This window comes from Gordionus sp. m RMFG-2023, chromosome 1, assembly GCF_954871325.1.
Source record: "Gordionus sp. m RMFG-2023 chromosome 1, tfGorSpeb1-WG-v2, whole genome shotgun sequence".
Lineage (NCBI taxonomy): Eukaryota > Metazoa > Nematomorpha > Gordioida > Chordodea > Parachordodidae > Gordionus > Gordionus sp. m RMFG-2023.
Window position 1 is genome coordinate 19,398,276 of NC_088775.1, and position 22,061 is coordinate 19,420,336.

Genomic DNA, 22,061 nt, shown 5'->3' on the forward strand with positions numbered 1-22,061 from the left:
CAAAAATGACGGAGAATGAGAATTTTATTCGTTTTTTTAAGAAAGATTTTACCTTTTATTTAAAAATCATATCCAATTTATATTATTTTTAACCCCCCCCCCCTCCCCATTTAGGTCAAGTCCAAGCAATGTCATTGAGTCCAACCCATTAGGACAAAGAGTGGAAGCTATTATTTGAGTCAAAATATATTTAAATGAGCTTGTACCCAATACCAAAATTCTTTGTAAATATATTACTGATTACATAAGACTAACATTTAGCATTAAAAAATTTCAAACCAGGTCCAAGCTCATAATATTTTGAAAAAATTTCTAAGCGTCCAAGACCTTATAATTTTAAAAAAAAATTTCTCAAGCCTAGCTCAACCCATAATAATTTTGAAAATTTTTTCCTAGCCCGACCCATAATAATTGGTAAAAGATATTCCCAAGTCAGGTGCAAGCAAATATTAATCTTGAGGAATATTTCCCAAGCCCAGTCCAACCCATATTAATTTTCAAAACTTTTTCCCAAACCCGGAGATAGTTAAATTTCTAAATAATTTATCATCACATGAGGGGAAATCTCGGATTTACCAATTAGTGGGTTAACTCCTTTTATCAAAAAATTTGATAAGGGCTATCTATATCTTTATATTAAGTACAAAAAAAATGCCATTCAATACTAATGAAACTTATATGCAATTTATTTATATATTTTTTAAGAAATGTGTTTTTCTTTCCATATAAATTTAGGTAATTTTTTTAAAAAATGATGAGGATTAATTATTATTTTGTGCGTCTTGTAAAATTAAGAGCAAATCCTTTATGACATTTTAATTTTTGATGGAAAAAGCGATAAATCTGGGCAGTCGTCTGCAGAAGAAATAATTAATGTATAATATCATCCCATTTAAGGTTGTAGGTGAAAGTAATGAATAATGACGGATTACCAAAGCAGTGTACAACACCCATTGCGTCCTGATAAAGCTGAGGCCCTGGGCTACTGGTAAAAGAAGAACGCAAAATAATATTTCTGCCAAAGTGTCAGTCTTGGTATCCCCCTCTAAAATAGAATCATGAACGACATTGTCAACTCAACCATAAAACGGTCGTAGGTATTGTTATAAAGGCCATGACAAAACTACAGCATATTTTCCCATTAATAATGCTAATGAAATTGACCGCACTACACCTTCTCGTTTGAACATCCCTCTAAATATTCATGAAAGTTCATCAGGGAATCGGATAAAGTATTATTTATATTAAATCCTAGTGAGGTGAATGATAGTAGAATTAAATGCTTATATTTGTTAAAAATTAGGCAGAGGTGGCATAGGGATTATGGTAGTGGTGATAGAAATATCATTTGGAGGCAACTGGGTGTATAAAATAAACATAGATATAAAACATTAGATAAAAAACAAAATAAGAATTGAGTGAATAAAAAGTTTTCATATGATCTTTACATTTTTATAATTAATGAAGAGGAAATCTCTGATTTACCAATTAGTCTATGGGTAAAATATATTACTTTATAAAAATAATAAAGACTAACATTTAACATTAAAAGGTTTAATTTTGAGAAAGAATATACTTGGTTATCTTCTTAAAAAGTTTTCATATGATCTTTGCATTATTCGTAAATTATATTCTATAAAAAAGATAGGATTAATGTGTAATTGATAATATGACATGAACATTGATAAGGTAATCTAAAAAATAAAGAAAGGATTAAGTGATATAAAAAGTTTTATTCATACTTACAAATTTGAGGTTTTAGCAATTCAAAGATTAGGTATGTGTACACCATCAATTCTATTCATCTGTAAATTATATTCTATAAAAAAGATTTTATTAATGTGTAATTGATAATATGACATGAATATATAGGATTAAGTGATATAAAAAGTTTTATTCATACTTACAAATAAAAAAGATTTCATTAATGTGTAATTGATAATATGACATGAATATTGATAAGGGTAATCTAAAAAATAAAAAAAAGATTAAGTAATATAAAAAGTTTTATTCATACTTACAACTTTGAATTGATAAAAACAACAAATAAAAAAAATAAAAATAAATACGTAGCGATGACATGACGTAGCAATGACATGACGTAGCGATGACATGACGTCACGATGACGTAGTGAGAACATCGGAAAATTATAATATAGATTATAGTGAACCCGGAATCGTTATCGTTATTATTCACGGACTTGAGATAATCATTGCCATATCAATTTTTTCATTAGTTTCTAGTTAAAATTAAGTGTCAATCATCCCAAATTATCAATATATCAGTTATGGTATAACATTTTAATGAAAAATGTGACAGTGCTATGTTATAGTAGACAAATATTGCTGATTAATATTAAAGAAAATGTATTTAACATGAATTAGTTTTTACATTTATCATAAACTAGATAATTTATAAATTTTTATAATTCTATCTTTATGGGATTTATCAGATATATTTGATTCACAGTTCGATAAAATTTCTTTGATATTTTGTTTATCTGAGGCATTTAAACAAAAGGGTTACAATAGTATCAAATCTTTTAATATTGCTCAAATGTTCTAAATGACCAAGAACAACAATAGGAAAATCATTTGTACTTTGATTCTTTGATAGTTGACTATATTCTTTTAAATTTTAATTATAAATTCTAAGTGAGTATTCTAAGGATTTTCCAAATATATTTGGATAATTGGTTGGATTGATTTTTGAGATATATTTAAAGAGCAAAATTTTATCATTTATATTTTTATTCTGTGATTTAAGAATGACATATCTTTAAGAAATTGATATAAATTTTGAGGTGCATTCTGAGTTGTTAGAAGAGAATGGTGGTAATTATTAATCATTTCTACATTAGCAAGTGTTGGTTCTCCACTATTTGCTACTTCAAAAGATTTTTGATAATTTTGCAATGTTTTTAAAATTGCTTAGTAATTGATAAAATATTTAGTATAAAATTGGATGATCCTTGCTCTTATAAATTGCAAAAGGATGCAGATATATACAATCAAGAGTGGAATGAAATATTCAATAACCTAATTGTGTGATCTTTTTGTTCTTATATTTACAAGAATAAGGAATTCAATATATCTAATTGTGTGACCTTCATTTAGCTTTGGATCTGATATACTCAACAATTTAAAATAGATCAAATGTAACCATTCCAGTTTAGAAGGTATATGTGTAAGTAAACTTATCATTGAAAAGGGAAGTGTAGAATATTATAATAAATAATTGTATGGTACTTTTATACTTACTGAGTGGAATAAAAAAAAATTTTTTAGTATAAAATTGCATGTCTTTTAATCCTTATAAAGAATAAAGATATTCTATGTATCTAATTGTGTAAACTTATAAATTACAAAGTAATGTAGATATATACAATCGAGTGGAATGAGATGTTCAATAACCAAATTGTGTGGTCTTTTAGATCTATCTGATATACACAACAAAGTTAAAATAGGTCAAATGTAATTATTCCAGTTCAAAGGTATATGTGTAAAAAAAAAGATGTATTTATATACATTATAGTTAATAAATGCTACTTCCTTAAAGGGAAGTTCTTTCTTTAGATGTAACTAAGGGATTCACAAATGCAAGATCATTACAGTTCTATATATATCCATAATTAGGGTTCCACAAGAACCAAAAACTTCTCTTTAACTATCTATGAACTGACCATGATTGAAATGTATATAAGATAAGAAAATTCATGTTATAATTATAAATTGTATAAACTGGAAGTGCATATTTAAACAAAAATATCTTATCTTGAGGATCTTCTGATCAAAATGTAAAGCTTCTTGTAAATAATTCCATAACTTTGAAAATTTTTCATAGGACTTCAATTAGTGTTTACATGGCATACCCGCCACCGATGTTATAGTTTGATCTAAAAAAATAAATATATATTATAATAATAACTTCTAATATAGTATTGAATCTTGGTATTCTATATTGTGATAGAGGATGACAAATTTTATTTTGTTTCACCGAAAACCGGAAATTAAAAATTTTAAATTTTTAAAAATTCGAATAAACAGAATTAAATGAATGCGCGATTCAGAATTAAATAAATGTGGGTTACCTAAATTAAAACATATTACTATTCAATAACCAAAATATATAATATTTTAATTTATTATCTCCCTCTTCTAAAAAGCCTTCCCATAATTTCATCTAAGAAGTCATATAGAGTTTGTTGTCCAAGTGGTTTATCGTTTTGGTCATCAAGTTGTTTCATAAGTCATTGTAATCGTTGTCTTGTCCCAATCGTTTTAGATCGTAAGCTTGATATCCTTATCGTAAGTTGTCTCCATAAATCATGATTTTGTCATATAGCTTGCTTGGTAGTACTCAGTTGTTATTATTATCATTTTTCAAAATTGTTATTATCAGTAAGTTGCGAATAATGAGAAATAATAATTCATCAAGTTGGATATAAAAATAAGTGAAGAATGATAAATCAATAAGATTGTTATAATATTTTTAGCGTTTTAATTTTTAGCGTTTTAGTGTCCAATTTATTTTTTCGCGTTTTAGTGTTTAAATAATTTTTTTGCGTTTTAGTATTTAATTTATTTATATTTATATATATTAATATTTTCAATCCTGAGGTTAAAATATGCAAATAAAATATTATTCACATTTCCCTCTCTTTAAAAAAAAATTTAAATTTCACACCCTAGTTTTAATTCAATAAGTGTTTTTTTTAAATAATTCTTCATAAGATAATTTTTAGAAAATGATCTCCTCATCACATCATTTAAATATTTTTCTAAAATGATGATGTTCAGTTTTTACATAACTTCTTTTATTTGTCTTTCAAGGCTTTAAATTTCAAAAACTTTTTATCACATTAAGTATTACTTATAAGAGTTATAGAAATTCATTAAGTAAATAATTTTTTAATGCTTTTTATTACCTTTAGGTAATTCGATTAATTTACACAATTGGTCATAATTCAAGAAATCAAAAATATCAATAGGCATTTCACTAAGAAATTCATTAAGCAAATAATTTTTTAGATTGATTTACATTTAAATTATTTTATTAAGTTAATTTATAGACATAGAATTTTAATTTATAATAACTTTTCTTCTTACGTGGATTTAGAATTTAAATCATCAATGGTTTCACTATATAGAATTCATAACCTAATGTCCAACTTCCATATTGGTTCTTTCTAGGTTGTCACATTAGATTAGGTGTTGGTCATCATATTGCAGTCCGCCACCCAGAGCCAGGACACCATGAAGAAAGAAGCTTTTGGCGTGAAAGAACGTGCTAGGGTTTGATTCTTGGTTATCTCAATAGAATAGGCATCGGTCATCTCAATAGATTAGGCATTGGTCATCTCAATAGATTAGGCATGGGTCATCTTAATAGATTAGGCATTGGTCATCTCAATTAATTAGGCATTGGTCATCTCAATAGATTAGGTAGTCATCTTATTCAAGTCCACCACCCAGAGCCGGGGCACCAAGAAGAAAGAAGGACGTCCTTGGAGAAAAAATAAAAAAATTATTTTATCTCCTTTTTTATTTCTCTTTTTCTATCAACTATTTATATATTTTTTACAAACTAAAATTAGAAAATAATATTAAAAAGGTTAACATATAAAAATAAAAGGTAAAACTAAAATGAAAATATAATTTGATTAACAGAATTAAATGAATGCGCGATTTGAATAAGCAGAATTAAATTAATGTGCGTTACATAAATTAAAACATATTACTATTCAATAACCAAAATATATAATATTTTAATTTATTAATTCCTATAATATAACAATTACATTCGTTTACAGGTTCTTTCAAGAGGTTGACATGATAATAAACCATAGACAGTATTCAAAATGATTTCTATATCATTATTTTTATTGCATGTTTTTATATTGAAAAATTCATGATGTTATTGTCGTTTTAATTGATTAAGATATATTAAAGCTTAATTACTTATTAGATTTAGAAGAAAACAGCTGTTGGAATGTTGAGATGACCTGATTAATTTATATATATATATATATATTAACTCAATCGTTTGATTTAAATTAATTTTTCGTTTATATAAATTATTAAATTGATTTTTCGTTTATATAAATTATTAAATAGATTTTTCATTTATATAAATTGATTTTTACAAGCTATATAAGCATAAAAATATATTGCATTTTTAGTTAAATAATTTTTTAAATAAATAAAATTTTAAAATACTTTCTTAATTTTGTTCTTCTCTCTGCCAACCTTAACAGACCCATTAATATGTTTTTTACTATTTCGATCACCGAGAGAAAGTTTTAGTGGGTGTTAGATTTAGTGAATATTTCTACATAAATATTATATAAATCGAGAATATTCCTTTCTCTAGAATTTAACTCATTTAGCATGATGCCAATGTGGCGCTAACCCTGTCATTCAACTATTTTATATTAGAGTATTTTCTTAAATAATGGCGTTATCTAAAGGCACCAGCACCTACAATAGATTGAATTGGGAAGATTCTGTATATTACCTTATATAAATTCTATATTTTAATATTCTAAGGAATTTCCCATTTTGTGCCAAACATGTTTAGGAGATAATCCATATATACGAATGGTAAATATTAAAAATTATAGATTTATTTATTAAAAATTGAAATAATAGACTAGAGAAAAATGGGGTCAGGAATGTAAAATATGTGAAAGGCCTTTTACCATATTTCGATGGTGTCCAGGAGCACATATGAGATTTAAGAAAACTGAAATATGTCAAACATGTTCCAAATTAAAAAATATATGTCAAACATGTTTATTAGACTTAGAATATGGTAAGATTAAATTTATATTTAATATATAATATATTTTCATTAGGCTTACCCACTCAAGTTAGAGATGAAGCTCTAAAAATTAAAGATGATTTGCCTAGATCAACGGTTAATAAAGAATATTTTATTCAAAATATTGAAAAAGAAGTAACATTATTGTTTTAATAAAATCATTAAATTTATTTTAGTTAGCTGAAACCAGTAATCCACTTGGAAAAATGCAAAGCCCAAGTGATACTTTAATGAAGTTGGCCAGAACAGCACCCTATTATAAAAGAAATAGACCTCATATATGCTCCTTTTGGGTAAAAGGGGAATGTAAAAGAGGAGAAGAATGCCCTTATAGGTTATTATATTTAAAAAATATGTCTTATAAAAAAATTTGTGAATCAACACAGCACTAAAGTAGAATTTCAGTGTTGAGTTGATTCACAAATTTTTTTACTAATCAGATGTTTTCCAATATTCATATAAAAATACTCCAATATTTAGATTAATATTTATTTATCAACTTTCATTGATTTGAACTAACATAACCAAAAATCTAATTTTATGCAATAAATAACTTCCTTTTTTTTGTTTTCATGGCCAATATGATATTTAATCAAAATATAATCATCTCATTTAAAATATAGGCAATGTTTAATCACTGAATATGACTTACAAATTTTAAAATCATTTTATTGATGCAGCAACTCTTAATATAATTTTATTATTTAAACATTACAAATAAATTAAATTTTGGTTCCTTTTATTCATTTATCATTAATAAAAAATTATCTAATTAAATTTTATATTCATTCATAAAATAACTGACAACATTGACAATATGATTGAATTGGTTTTTTTAAGATAATAAGCTGAGTATTTTAAAATGCTTAGCATAGAGGTAATTCAATGACAAGGGGGTGGTGTCAACTTCTAAAACCCCTCATGCCTATGCCACTATCTGTGAATAAATAACTAATCCAATCTTTATGTATATAAAATTTTCATAAGAATTGTAAAATAAATAATCAATAATGATTTTTGAAACTTGGCTTGTTAGTTATTTATGTTGTAAATGTTAATTAAATTCTACAGGAATAATATATAAATTGATGCATTTTCTCCACTATCTGTGAATAAATAACTAATCCAATCTTTATGTATATAAAATTTTCATAAGAATTGTAAAATAAATAATCAATAATGATTTTTGAAACTTGGCTTGTTAGTTATTTATGTTGTAAATGTTGATTAAATTCTACAGGAATAATATATAAATTGATGCATTTTCTCCACTAATTTCATTTGCAAATCCTGAATTTATAATAAAGCTAGCTAGATTTTTTCAAAATTAGATGCTTAGCCGATATTTTAAAATAAGATGAATACCTGATCCAGTCAAAAATATTGGTACATCCCTACTGAAAAATAACAGATATTTTATAAAACATGAATAAATTACAGCTGTATTTATATTAAGTTTTTTTATAAATAAACTAGAGATTTTATGAAATTTTAAGATTTATTATTTACTCAGGATTTTTTAATTTTAAAGGGAAATCTGGTTACATTATTTTTCGCAAGACAGAATTCTTTAAGTGGGATTCCGCTACATAAAATAGGATGTATACAGCTTAAGGTGGTGCTCCTTGTCCCAATAATTTTTCTAAAATTTATAATCTCATTATGAACAAATAACTTTAAAAATGTGATAGAATGCTGCTTATTTTTAATCTTCCAATATAAAAGTGGATAGCTTACAAATAAACTTTTGTTATAATATAGAATTAAAATTTAGATCAATTAACTATTTTTTCTTCTATTTGCAAAATTTTTTAAGACTCAATAATCAAAATATTTTGGACAGAGTTTCCAATATTTTACTAACCTCCCTAATATATTTTCAGAAATAAATTTGGGCTCTTCACATAATATTATGAAAAATACAAATTGATTGAAGATCCTAAGAATACAAAATTTAGCAAGCAAAAACAATAATCTGGGAAAAAAACTAACTCTCAATTAAGACAATTAAACAGTAGAGGAGATTAGGGTAAAGCAATTGACAATATATCAATGCTAATGTAAGAAAATTTAAATTTGAGTATAAAGCTCTTAAATCTGGTGTGAAGATGTATTTTATATCTAATTTCTTACCTATGTTCATCTTTTGAAAAACTCATTTTGCCAAAAAAAACGTTTTTTACTCAAATTAACAAAATATATTAAGGCTTTGAATTTAAAAATTTATATGGTGAATTCCATGACAAATTAACATGAGTTTTAAACGGGCCCCCTCAGATTTTTATAAAAATTCAAACTAAGATAAAAGTAATTTTAACCTCAAAATCCAAACAATGGCTAAGACACGAGCCTCTAAAGATCTAAAAATGGGCATTTTGCATAAAATGCTCTTTCCAGGGGTTCGAACCTGGAGAAGAAAACCCGGGTTTTTGGAAATAAAACCTGAATCAATCCTGAACCCCGTTTATAAAATTTTCAAAACCCTGAACCCAACCTGTGAATTTTATTTGTACCCGGGTTCAACCAGGTTCAGTGTATTGTTTAAATTAATATAAGATATTTGTATAATTGTAAATACAAATATTAATAATTTACTTGACATTTTATAATATTTTCAAATTTCCAATTGAAGTTTTTAAACAACTTAATTCATTTATTCCATTTTTAAATTTATTCTCAAAGATTCCTATTGGATTGTTAATAAATTTTAAACAATTAAATTCATTTACGCCATTTATTTTTAATTTTTAACTTATTCTCATATTAATTAATGGAAAATGAAAGTGAACAAGTCAAAGTAAAAATATTATATTGGATATTGTTAATTTAAAGAAATACGTCTAAATAAAAAAATTTAAATCTATACATGACTATGCTTTGTATTTTTAACTATATTTTGCCTATAAATAAAATGATATTTTTTTTAAACCAAATTTATGTCTAGTTTTTTAATTATGATTTAAATATAGAGTATTTTTTTTTATCAATTCAAAAATATTTCCCTGAACCGAACCCACCTATTTTTTAACCTTAAACCGAACCCGGACAAAAATTTCGCCGAGTTCGCATCCCTGGCTCTCCCTTTAATTTTGGATATAATTGAGGCGTCATTTAAATTTATTTATAGAGCTTAATGATTAAAGTTATATAATGTTAAAGATTGCTTAAAACATCCTAAATGTCAATAACCGTAAATGATCATAAAATCTTATCGGCATTTTTTTCTTTCAATTTTTTTTATATATAGATATTGGACTAATTAATAAATATTCAAAATTTCAAATTGAGTCGAGCCCAGGTTTAGGAGATATGGCATTTAAATCATTAATAAATTGTAAAAATTCATAATAAATATTTGATAAATCATTTGTAATATATATATGCTAAAATCTTTAAATATTTTATTTAAGGTGGGGGGGGGGCATTCTTAATTTATGTAATATATTTACTTCATTCCTAAAATTCGCACAATTTAGATAAACATATAAGTTGTGGAGGTCTAAGAAATGTAGATTTTCTACTAGTTTTTTTCAGATATTATTCAAAAATTTTATAATTCCGATGATAACAGTAATAAAATCTTGGTAACCATTTTATATCAATAAAGACTGTTGTAATATTCAAATAAGAAAAATGAATAAAAAAGATTTATTATTCAGATTAAATAAAGTTCAAGATTTTTTAAGTTTGTTGTTTAAACACTATGTAAATGAATAGTATAGAAAAGTAGATATAATCGGGAATATTTTACTTGAAAAATTATTATTATGTTGCGAACTTAATTTTTAATCTTTTAAACTTTTAATTTATATTAATTTTATTTTTCTTTTATTTTGATTATGTTTTCACTTTATATTTAAGTATTTAATGAAGATTTAGTATCATATTTTATTTCTTAACTTTTCTTTATTTGGCATCGGTTCTAATCTCCCAATCCTAAATTTTACAAACTTTGACAATGATGTTGGAGAGTGGAGGTGCCAGGGCAATTACAACAATTCAGTCTAATTAACTCTGAAAAGAAATTCTAAATAAAGGGGGAAGGGGATGTATGAAATGACTATCGACTAAGACAAAGAATGAGAGCAATAAAACAATGGTATCAATATTAATGGTCGTAATTCGGAAAAGAATATAATTAGTCGTTTAGCTAAAAAGAATTCGTCACAAGAGATCGTTATAGGTACAAGTGATCGTTTTATATAATATTAGGTTGTGGATTAACCAAAAATCTTCATAAAGAGAAACGGCTTTTCGTCATTAGAAATTTTATTCCGCAATCGAGCTCATGTAGAGATCGAATTTTTATTTGAGATCAAAAGATAAAAGAAATCTTTATCGTACAAAAGATTTTAAGACGAAGTGATATATTGACAAGCGACTAGGTAGAACAAGTGGTCAATACCAGGATGCAATCTTTAATCGTTGACAAATTATCGCCAATTGCTTATCAAAACTTTAGTAAAAGATACAAAATCGATGATCTAAGAAACAATATAAGTGAAAAATTGCAGATCAAGCATCGCACATCGTTGATCGAGATAAAGCAATGATCATTAGTTACAAGAGAACGTTAGAAGCAAGCAAAAGACCAAATTAATTTATCAGGAGAATTTACGACGTAGTATCGATAATCGTTGACTAGCAATCGTGTATCGTTTAAAGGCATGCGTTAATCAAGTTGTTAGTGCTAAGACTCATCAATAACAGACTAAGACAAGAAACAGAATCTATCGATGATGTAAGTGAGCAAAGGAAATAAAACAGTAATTGGATACATGCACGAATATTGGTATTTCGCAGAATGTGGGTAATCTAAGTGGAAGTGTGTTGTAATATTCAAATAAGAAAAATGAATTTCAGATTAAATAAAGTTCAAGATTTTTTAAGCTTGTTGTTTAAACACGATATAAATGAACAGTATAGAAAAGTTATATAATCGGGAATATTTTACTTGAAAAATTATTATGGTGCGAACTTAATTTTTAATATTAATTTATTTTGATTACTTTATGTTTAAGTATTTAATAATTCTAACTTTTCTTTATTTGACAACGGTTCTAATCTCCCAATCCTAAATTTTACAAACTTTGACAAAGATTAAAGGAGAGTAGTGTAAATTGCAGAAAATACTAATTTTATGCAATCTTAAAGAAACTCGTTGTAATATAAAAGTGGGTTCTAGTAAATTTGTTTATTTAAGACCAAAATATTATGTCTTCGAGGAACCCATGTCATGTGCATATGCACTATTCATCAATATTTTAAATTGATGTTGAATGATGGAAGATTCCCAATTAACTTCTAATGATATATTCTCCATTCGAGTTATCAAGATTGTGCTGCACAATCTCTGTAATCATGCAATTCCTGATTGTTAACTTAGAAAATGTTAATTTTGCCAGGGTTTCCTCAATCTAAGAGAAAAGTTTGAGATATCATTAGACAATAGTTTAATTGATTATATGGCTTTCAAACAATGGTTATCTGTTGATCGAACGACTCTTGAAACATTTTGCAAGTCGACATTCGATTTTATAGATATTCTTTTATAAAAATTAAATACGTTAATCCCACATTATATTAATGAATTTTTCGGAATATTATGCTTTTGTAGCGCAGGACCATGTTCAAGAATTTCACTGGAATAATAACCAGTCTACTCTATATCCCTTTATGGTATATTGTGAAAATAATATGAAAACACTTATTATGTGATGCTGTCATCATTTCTAAAACACGTGCCGTTTATTTCTTTCAAACTAAAATGATATATTTTCTTAAATCCAAATATATCAAAAATATTTTATTATTCTTATGACACAATATAAAAACAATAAAAAATTCATTATATTTGCTATCATCGATTTCGGAATCAAAACAGAATGGTACTTTTTCGCAACAGCCCATGGCAAAAGTGCTTGCGATCGTTTGGGACGAATTACCAAAAAATTAGTATCAAGAGCTAGCCTTCAGCGTCCTTATAAGAACCAGATATTAAATAATTTCAATTTATTTATGAATAAACTACCATATTTCCTAAACATATGCTCGACCCAACTTGAAATTTTGCATATTTATTAATTAATCCTATAGCTAAAAAAATTAGGATTTGATTTTATGATCATTTCCTGACATTCAATTTTTTAACAATATTTAACATTACGTCAATGTAAAGGCCTATTATTAAGCTTTATTAAGAAATTTAAATGAAGCTTCTAGCTTAATTGAATCTAAAGATATTTATAATTAAAGGGAACGCATTTTGTCCAAAATTCTCCATTGTTTATTTAGAGACCCGTATCTCAACCGATGTTTGAAGTTGGAGGCTAAATTTAAATTTTTTTTCTTAGTTATAATATATTTTTCATCTTGTAAAAATTTTAAAACTGAGGAGATCGGTTGAAAATCGTGTTTTTTTTGTTGATCTGTCATGGAATTTATCATATACATGTTCCACATTTATAGAAGATTAAAGCTTTACTAAAAGTCACACAGTACAAAATATATCACTTTGTGGTAAAGTTGTTATGGGTAGAACGGCTAAACTGTTCCATCTGATTTAAGCTGTAAAAAGATAATTTTTAAATAGCCTACACCTTATATAGATACATTTGTGTAAAAAGGAACATTAGTTGTTATTATTTGGAATAAAATTTAAAAATCATCGCATAAGACTAAATTGCCACTCAAAATGTGCTATTTTTGATAATTTTTTTTATATTCCGGTATTGTATTGATTAGGTTACTAAAAATAATGGATAAATGTCAAAATTGCAATATTTTTTCAACTAAACAATATATTTATGTGCAATTTTATTTTAACCGCTTTACCCTGATACTTAGCTACTTAACATGGGTATGGGGTAAGATGGCAAAAATGGCACACTTCACATAATAGGGAGCTGCACTTTTTATATTTTGTAGATGAGGGAATTGACTATATATAAATCTATTGCTCTGTTTCTTGTTTATATTTCAAAATTTTATGGTAAAAATACCAATCTTATTCCCAGGTTTCCCCTTGATTATATTAGGTGGACCCCTTAAATATGATTCTATTCTGCAGAAAAAAACGTTAAATATCCCCCAAAATGGTTAAAAGTCAGGAATGTCAAAAATTTCATGAAACTTAAACAATCTATTTTTTTATATTATAAAATATTAGTGTTATTTATATTTTATTAAATTTCTGTTAGTTTCTAATTTTATGATAAAAAATCAGATTTTTATTTTATTTTAACAAAGTTATCCTATTACCATAAAATTGAATAAACTTTAAAAATGATAGTTGTTAACATAATAATGTTACTTACAGTATAGGTCAAAAATAACTACTATAACTCATCAAAAAATGGACTAATTTTTTTGAATTTAAAATACCTTTAAAACCTATAAGGACTATGTAATTTTATATTTTAATTCCTCTAAATGTAACAGCTTAGCTTGAATGGATCATAAGGAAAAAATTGTTCTTTATTGTCATTCCATTTGTTAATAACCAAATTTGTTCAGACAGAATTTAGTATATTGTTCCAAGTCCGATCCAGAATTAATTTTATCAAGATTTGAATCCGACCGAGTATGACAGATACGAGTTTGATCGACACCGATCTGTCCTTGCAGGGCTCTAGTAAATGTGTATATTTTTTTTTATTAAACTTTAGACACGAGAAACCAAGTGATCCAGATGATCCTTTATCGGATCAAAATATAAAGGATAGGTATTACGGAGTAAATGATCCTGTTGCAGAAAAATTACTTAGAAGAGCTTCAGACCTTCCCAGGCTTGAACCTCCAGATGATAAAACTATTACCACATTATATGTCAGCAATTTGGGAGAAGACAAAATCACGGAGAAAGATTTAAGGTTTATTTTATTTTTTTAAATATTTTCATATCAAAAATTTTGATATTATCTATCTAATTTAAATTTTTATTTCTGATATCTAAGATGAAGATAAGATATATCTTAATAAAAAATGATTAAAATTGTTTTATATATGTTGGAATTTACACATTTTTAATTGTGTACGGAGAAGCACTTTTCAAATTTTTATTCCCTAAAAAATAAAATTGTACCATATGCAATTTATTTTAGATTCTCTTTTGTAAGTTACTTTAAAGAATAAATTCTATGGTTAAGAACACTTGTTAACTTGGGTGGCTGGCACCGTCAAATAGCAATATAGAAAAATATCTAAAAAATAAAAATGCTTACTTATACTTATCAATCAAGATTTATTATTAATAATCTTTAAAAGAATTAGGATATTAAACGATTCGAATCAAGCATATGAAGTTTATAGAGGTTCGGTTCAGATGATTATTTTTTTATAATAACGTAAATACCAGGCTGGTTTGGATCTCTAATTTCCTCTATATCAGTATTAGTCATAGATACAAATACATTTTAGTCTAGCTAGGGTTGACATTTAAAATAAAATACAAACTAGTGAACTTTCACCAAAATATATTTTTTAAAATTTTTACAATTAATTATGCCAATCAAACAAATATAGGAACTATTTCTATCAATTTGGGGAAATTAGATCAGTGTCTATAGTATCAAAACAACAATGTGCTTTTATCCAATACACCACCAGACAAGCTGCCGAAAATGCAGCTTTGCATAGTTACAACAAATTAATTCTTTGTGGAAGAAGGTTTAGTTACATAATTTTTAATTATAAAATTTTATATAGGTTGGTATTGAGATGGGGAAAATCCCACAGTCAAATTACCAAAAAGGGTGACCTAAATTTAACAGACATACCGAATTTATTGCCTCCTGTACCCGGATTACCTCCACGTATGTCATTACGATTTTTTTAAAATGAAATTTAGTTGTCTGAAAAATGTTTAGATAGATATGGTTATAGGTGTAGCGGGCATATGCCCCCTCCCGGGAATTTGTCTATTTCTTTAAATATTATTTTAAGCGAATTAATTTTTTCCCCACCCTCAAAATAGTATAAAATATATCACTATTGAAGAAAATAAGTAATAGTTAAATTTTTAGAAAGAATCATTTTTTATAAAAAGCAAAATTAATTAAAAAAAAAATATTACATCGCCAAAGGCCTGCGATAAGTGGATCTAACGACCTTTAATAAAATTTATGGGGAAAAAATACCTACCAATGTTCCCTATTGAATATCTAGTTGCGCCTATGGGGATAGGGTTTTGACATAATGAATAAATATTTTGGTTAATTAAATACAAAAAACGCTAGATCTTAGTTATTTATTTGATAAAAGTGTTAATTTTTTTGGTTTCCGAGCCCTATGCTTGTTATGATATATTTGATCTTATCAGAAATATCATTTGAATGATATTTTTTGGAATGAGACATATCTAAATGCTTTTTATTTATGAAACAATTTATAATTAAATATAAGTTATATTATTATTTTAAATTAATTTAAAGCTCTGATGACTAAAGATACTAAAATTAATTTTATCGCTCCTCCAGTATTTTTGGATCACAAAATATCTAACATTCATTATCCATCTCAAAATCCCCAAAGGGAAGGGGCAGATATATTTAGATGAACATATATTTTTTAAATTTATATATTTTATTACTGTAAACTTATATATATGAAATAAATTTATTCTTGTATAGGCTTTAAAAAATGTATAATAAAGTTAAATATGTGTGAAGAGTCAGTCTGTTAATACTGATGAAATACTATAGATCCGATCTTTTTTATAAATCCTAATATGTAAATTTGCATCTGAATTTCATTAGGATTATTTGTGACATGAAAGGTAGGGACTCCAGCTTTTTCTAATGTCACTTGCTGATCCATGACTTTTTGATCTAATTCCATTATTATTCTCATATCTAGTTTTCGTAATTCCTCCTTTTGTCTATTCTCCATTATCTAACCAAAAATATAAATTTAATTATTTTATTCTATAATTGTTAATATATTATGGCATATTGTTCCTATTTGAAAATTACAGATCCTTTTTCTCCTCATCAAATAATACAAGATATAAGAATTATGGCTCAACATTTTTTCCCGAAAAAATTAAAGATTGCAAGCCTTCATATGAACTGACCTAAAAAAAAATTTAACCTCGCTTTTTACAAATGGGAACAGCCGATTTTTAAAAAATAAATTTATTATATCAATTATTCATTTACATATTTTTAAACTTTGAAGCAATTTACAATTTCAACTAAAATAGCCAGACCATCCAAAATTAGAGGCGAGCTTGAAAATATTTTTTTACTGAGCGGTGACCTCTACAAGTTCTATTATTAAAAATAGAATATTAAATATTTTTTGCTTATAATAAACCACGAACTTTTATAGTGCCATCATACCACTATATAATTTGACACAATATTTTTTTGTGCAACAAAATAGTGCGCAAGGTCGCAGCAAGGCATTATTTTTTCAACTTTAATCATTTTTTGAACGCTTTATTTTAATTTAAAAATCTGATTTTGCCGGAAATGTATTCCAACATATTTGGAATACCTATCTTGTGAATTATAGACAATTTTACCGTTTATATTAAGTTTATATGTTCATGGCAATATAATTTAAAATTTAAAGGATAGGTATTCCAGACATGATAGAATACATTTCCGTTGTATTGCTATAAAAAACACACGCTAGCATCTGAAATAGTTGATGATTTTTAAAGTGTGGATATAGATCTCCTGAGCCTGATTAACTGCAGAATATGATTTTCTACCGCAATTAACACTATGACAGTAACAGAATCAATTCATAGTTGATAAAAAGCTTTAGAAAATATAAGATTTAAAATTATATCCCAAAGCCAATTTATTAAGCAAAACACTTCAATATCTTGATAATTTATGTGATAACATAAGACTTGTACTTTTTAACTAGAAAACATATTTATTAAAAAATACAGTCAGGTAATATTAATATAATTCGCTATTTTCAAGAAATGAATAAATTTCAGGTTTGGAGATTTGAAAAAACCATTTTTGAAAATGAACCTAATGAATATGGGGTTTTTAACTTCAACTATTTCTAGTAGGGCTGCATCGATCCACAATTTTTTTACCAATCCGATATCGATATTTACTTTTTTTTCCCAATATTTTATATAATAAAAATCGGTGTATAAATTTTTTTAAAGCCTTTTAATCAGAATATTCACTTTTCCAAACTAAAAAAAAAGTCTTCAAAATTCTAAAAATATGGCTTATCTTTAAATTTGTAGAGGTTTTTATGTATAAGTTATTAGTAAATAATATCTTATTTATTAAATTAGAGCCTTTAGAGCAGGGATTCGAACCGAACCCGAACCCGGAGAAGTGAACCCGGGTTTTTAGAAAAAAACTCTGAACCCGAACCGAACCTGAACCCCATTTATAAAATTTCCAAAACCCCGAACCGAACCCAAGAATTTTATTTGAACCCGGGTTCAATCGGGTTCAGTGTATTATTTAAAATCATATACTAATATATGTAAATACAAATATTATATTTTCAAATTTCCAATTAAATGAAGTCTTAATAAATTTTAAACAATTTAATTCATTTATGCCATTTTTAAATTTATTCTCGATTCCTATTGGAGTGTTAAAAAATATTAAACAATTGAATTAATTTACGCCATTTATTTTTAAATTTTTATCTTATTATTCTTAAAGATTATTAATTAGAAGAAAATGGTTAACAAATCAAAGTAAAAATTATTATATTGTTAATTTAAAAAATTCTAAACATCTAACTTAAAAATTGTTAAATGTAGGGCAGTTTTTGTGAACTTATTAAAATGATTTTAAAATTTATATATGCTAATCATTTATTTTTGGTTCAGTTTAATTTTTACAAGATATTAATGAAGTGCATATTATAAATGAAATTAAATTTATAAATATCTCTTTTTTAATTCTGAAATCATTGCTATTTAAAAAAATTGTTCTCTTTTTATAGATTTAAGATTAAAGATAAAGTCATATTTGATAAGCATTTTACCCTTAATAAAATAGAAAAAAAAATCAATATGTTCATATTGCAAAGTAAAAATGTCTGGTAATCACTTGTCAAATTTAGAAAGACACCTGGAAAGAAATCACAACAATGAATATTTAAATTATTTAAATGAAAAAACCAAACATCAGGAAATGTTATTGGCAAAAAAACCTAAAATTAATATAGAAACCTTTTTCCCAAAAAAGCATATAAGTATAAATATATCATCTAATGATTTGATGAGTTCTATACTAGAACTTGTTACTGTAAATGGCCGGCCTTTATCAATTATTGAAGATTCGGGATTTCAAAGAATTATAAATCCACTCCTATCTGGGCGCAATTTAGTTATAAACAAAGAAAATTTATCCAGAACTATTAATAAAACAGCCCAATCAATTAGAGACAAAATATCGAGAGAGGTAGAAGGAAAATTAATAAGTTTAAAAGTTGATGCAGTTCAACGACTAGATAGGTCAATTCTTGGTGTAAATATTCAATTTATATCAAAGTCCATTATAAATTTGAGGACTCTTGGAATTGTAGAGCTGAAAGAGAGATGTACAGGAGAATATATAAAAGAGAATATATTAAAAACTTTACTAAAATATAAAATTAATATTCAACAAATATACACAATTACTTCTGATAATGGTTGTAATTTTTTAAGAGCTATAAAGCTCCTGCAACCTGAAACTGATTATGATATAAGGAGTGAATCAGCAGATGAGGAAAATATGGATGTAAATGTATATAAATATGATATTGATGATATACAAAATACTTTTTTATCAACTATTATATCCTATCCGATTTATAGTGTACAGTGTGCACACACTTCAGCTGGCACTTCAAGATGCTATAAAATTATCACCTATTGTGGAAACCATTGCAAAAGCTAGGAGCCTAAATTTAAAATTAAGACATCCCACTTACCAAAAGTTATTAAAAAATATGAAACTCCCTAAGCCTGTGTTAGATTGCCACAGATGGCATTCAACCCATGATATGTTAGAAAGGCTGATTTTACTAAAACCCAATATCGAAGATTTTTTTACAGAGCAATCTGATTATTTATTGACTGAAGATTGGAAAGAGATAATAACGATTGTTGAAATTTTAAAACCGCTAAAAATCGCAACCAAACAATTCCAATCTGAACAGTTAACACTGACAGATTTTTATGCAGCATGGTTAAGATGCTGCATCGAACTGGAAAAAAATCCAAACCATTTTGCTCAATTACTATATTCTTGTCTTAAGAACAGAGAAGAAAGGTTTATAAAGAACGAAATTCTCTTAGCTGCCATATACCTGGGCCCAAGATACAAGGTTAATTAAAAGCTTAGTAAATTAATTATTTTAGATTTATATTAAAATTGTTATTTTATGAAATATTTAAATATAAACAATATAAATCCTTAAATATTACAGGTATTACTTAGTGATGATGATAAGATTTGTGCGAAAAAACATCTTGTCAATTTTTGGAGACGAATTAAAAGCTTAACAACGCCAATTTTATCTGATGATATTAGTTCCGATGAAGTTATTGAACAAGAAGATGATTTAGAGAAATTGATACAACTTAAAGAAAGGCAGGAGAAAATACTTAAAAGAGGGCCAACGATTGCTGAGAAAAGTATTGGAACAATAATTACTGGATTTAGCGATTATATAAGATTAGATAAGAAGGAAAATATTTTGCATTTTTGGGAGTCTGCTAAGCTGGAACACCCTGTATTATATATTTTATCTAAAATCTTATTTGCTGTTCCTGCAACCCAAGTTAATTTTTCATATTTTCACATATAAATACATTTAACATAAGTTAGCGTTGAAAGATCTTTTTCACTGAAATTCATTCTTTCACCACATAGATCGAGGATGAGTGAACAACTCTTGGAAGATATTATACTAATACGTCTATATAAAATTTTTAAAATTGATACATGACTATATGCTTTGTATTTTTAACTATATTTGCCTATAAATAAAATAAAAAATTTATTTTTTATATCAAATTTATGTCTAGTTTTTTATTATGATTTAAATATAGAATTTTTTTTATCAACTCAAAAATTTTTGAACCCGAACCGAACCCGAACCAAACCCGGGTTCAAAAATATTTCCCTGAACCGAACCCGAACCGAACCCAACTTTTTTTTTATACCCCGAACCGAACCCGAACCGAACCCGGTCTAAAATTTTGTCGGGTTCGCATCCCTGCTTTAGAGAATAAATATACTTATAGTTCCATTCATATTTTTTAATGATGATCAGAACTTTTATTTATCTATTTTGGCCTAAATACAAATAAGTATAAATTTATATGCTAGCACACTATATATTTTTAAATTTTCAGTAAAACAAATTAAATATCAATTAATATAATAGTGAAATATACAATAACTAAATTTATATATTGGATATTTTTCTTTATAAAGATAAGAGCCTCAAGTTTATGTAATGATAAGCTTGGCAATCTTGATATCACCAGATATGCTGATGACTGATGAAACACTTGTTGCAGGTTATACCTTATGTCCAAGGTTTGCCAAAGCTGAAAACCTTTAAAATATTGATATCTTTACTAATTAATCAAATGTAAATTCATACGATTTTATTTACACAAGTTCTTTCTTAATAAAAACAAAGAAATAAAATAGGCAAATAAAAATACAAATTTTTTTGGTAATTTTCTTTTATATTAGTTTATTAATATATTTTACTTCTATTAAAAACATTTACATTTTATAAGACACTTTTTATGGAAGTCATGTTTAATTTTTAAAAACATCTGCCAATCCGATATTTTTTCGATAAGTTTAATATCTGCGCTGATCCGACACTTTATAGCAGTAGAGCTCTAATGACTCGCTTAAATAAAATAATTTTGCAGACTTAGAGGTTTGCCAATCTTGCAGTCTGTACACGGCAATGATAAAAGGTTTATAATTTATAAAAATAATTATACATTTTTAATAACTTTATTGCAGATTTTTAACTGTTAATAATGATAATATCATTGCTGCTATTATTCATCTTACATTCAAATTTAATAAGCCGGAATCAAAATAAAAGAATTAATTTAATAAGAAAACAAATTTCTAGCATGAATTGGGCATGTTTCCGTTTTGCTTTTAAATTATTGATTTAAAAACAAAATATGCGTTTTTTTTAAATTTGAAGTGATAGAATTGATTCAAAACCTTCTAAAAAGTAAGAATGATTACATCAAATGATACAATAATATTTTTAA

At 26.1% G+C, this 22,061-nt stretch overlaps 2 protein-coding genes across 4 annotated transcripts in view; one reads left to right on the top strand and one right to left on the bottom strand.

Moving 5' to 3' along the window:
• The first annotated feature begins 6,377 nt into the window (after positions 1-6,377).
• Positions 6,378-16,448, top strand: LOC135930983 (pre-mRNA-splicing factor RBM22-like). The gene is made up of 9 exons (XM_065467816.1): positions 6,378-6,508; positions 6,550-6,603; positions 6,652-6,814; positions 6,858-6,958; positions 7,000-7,157; positions 14,491-14,694; positions 15,347-15,490; positions 15,530-15,636; positions 16,255-16,448. Exons 1-9 carry the CDS (start codon positions 6,455-6,457, stop codon positions 16,377-16,379), a joined length of 1,110 nt encoding a protein of 369 aa, XP_065323888.1. The 5' UTR covers positions 6,378-6,454; the 3' UTR covers positions 16,380-16,448.
• Positions 16,261-22,061, bottom strand: part of LOC135930984 (protein DGCR6-like) — a 28,903-nt gene continuing 23,102 nt past the window's right edge. For 2 of the 3 annotated variants that reach the window (XM_065467817.1, XM_065467818.1), the window contains exon 4: positions 16,261-16,714. In XM_065467817.1, coding sequence (XP_065323889.1) covers positions 16,502-16,714 — 213 coding nt within the window. In that variant the 3' untranslated portion in view covers positions 16,261-16,501. Of the gene's footprint in view, positions 16,715-16,980; positions 17,092-22,061 lie in introns of all 3 variants that reach the window. The other variant, XR_010572900.1, reaches the window with a different exon arrangement.

Bases quoted from the DNA above. Each gene is read 5' to 3' on its own strand.
- LOC135930983 (XM_065467816.1), top strand. From the start codon at position 6,455: ATGGCGTTATCTAAAGGCACCAGCACCTACAATAGATTGAATTGGGAA. The intron at 6,959-6,999 runs GTAACATTATTG...AATTTATTTTAG, and splicing joins TTCAAAATATTGAAAAAGAA to TTAGCTGAAACCAGTAATCC. The intron at 14,695-15,346 runs GTTTATTTTATT...AAACAAATATAG, and splicing joins ATCACGGAGAAAGATTTAAG to GAACTATTTCTATCAATTTG.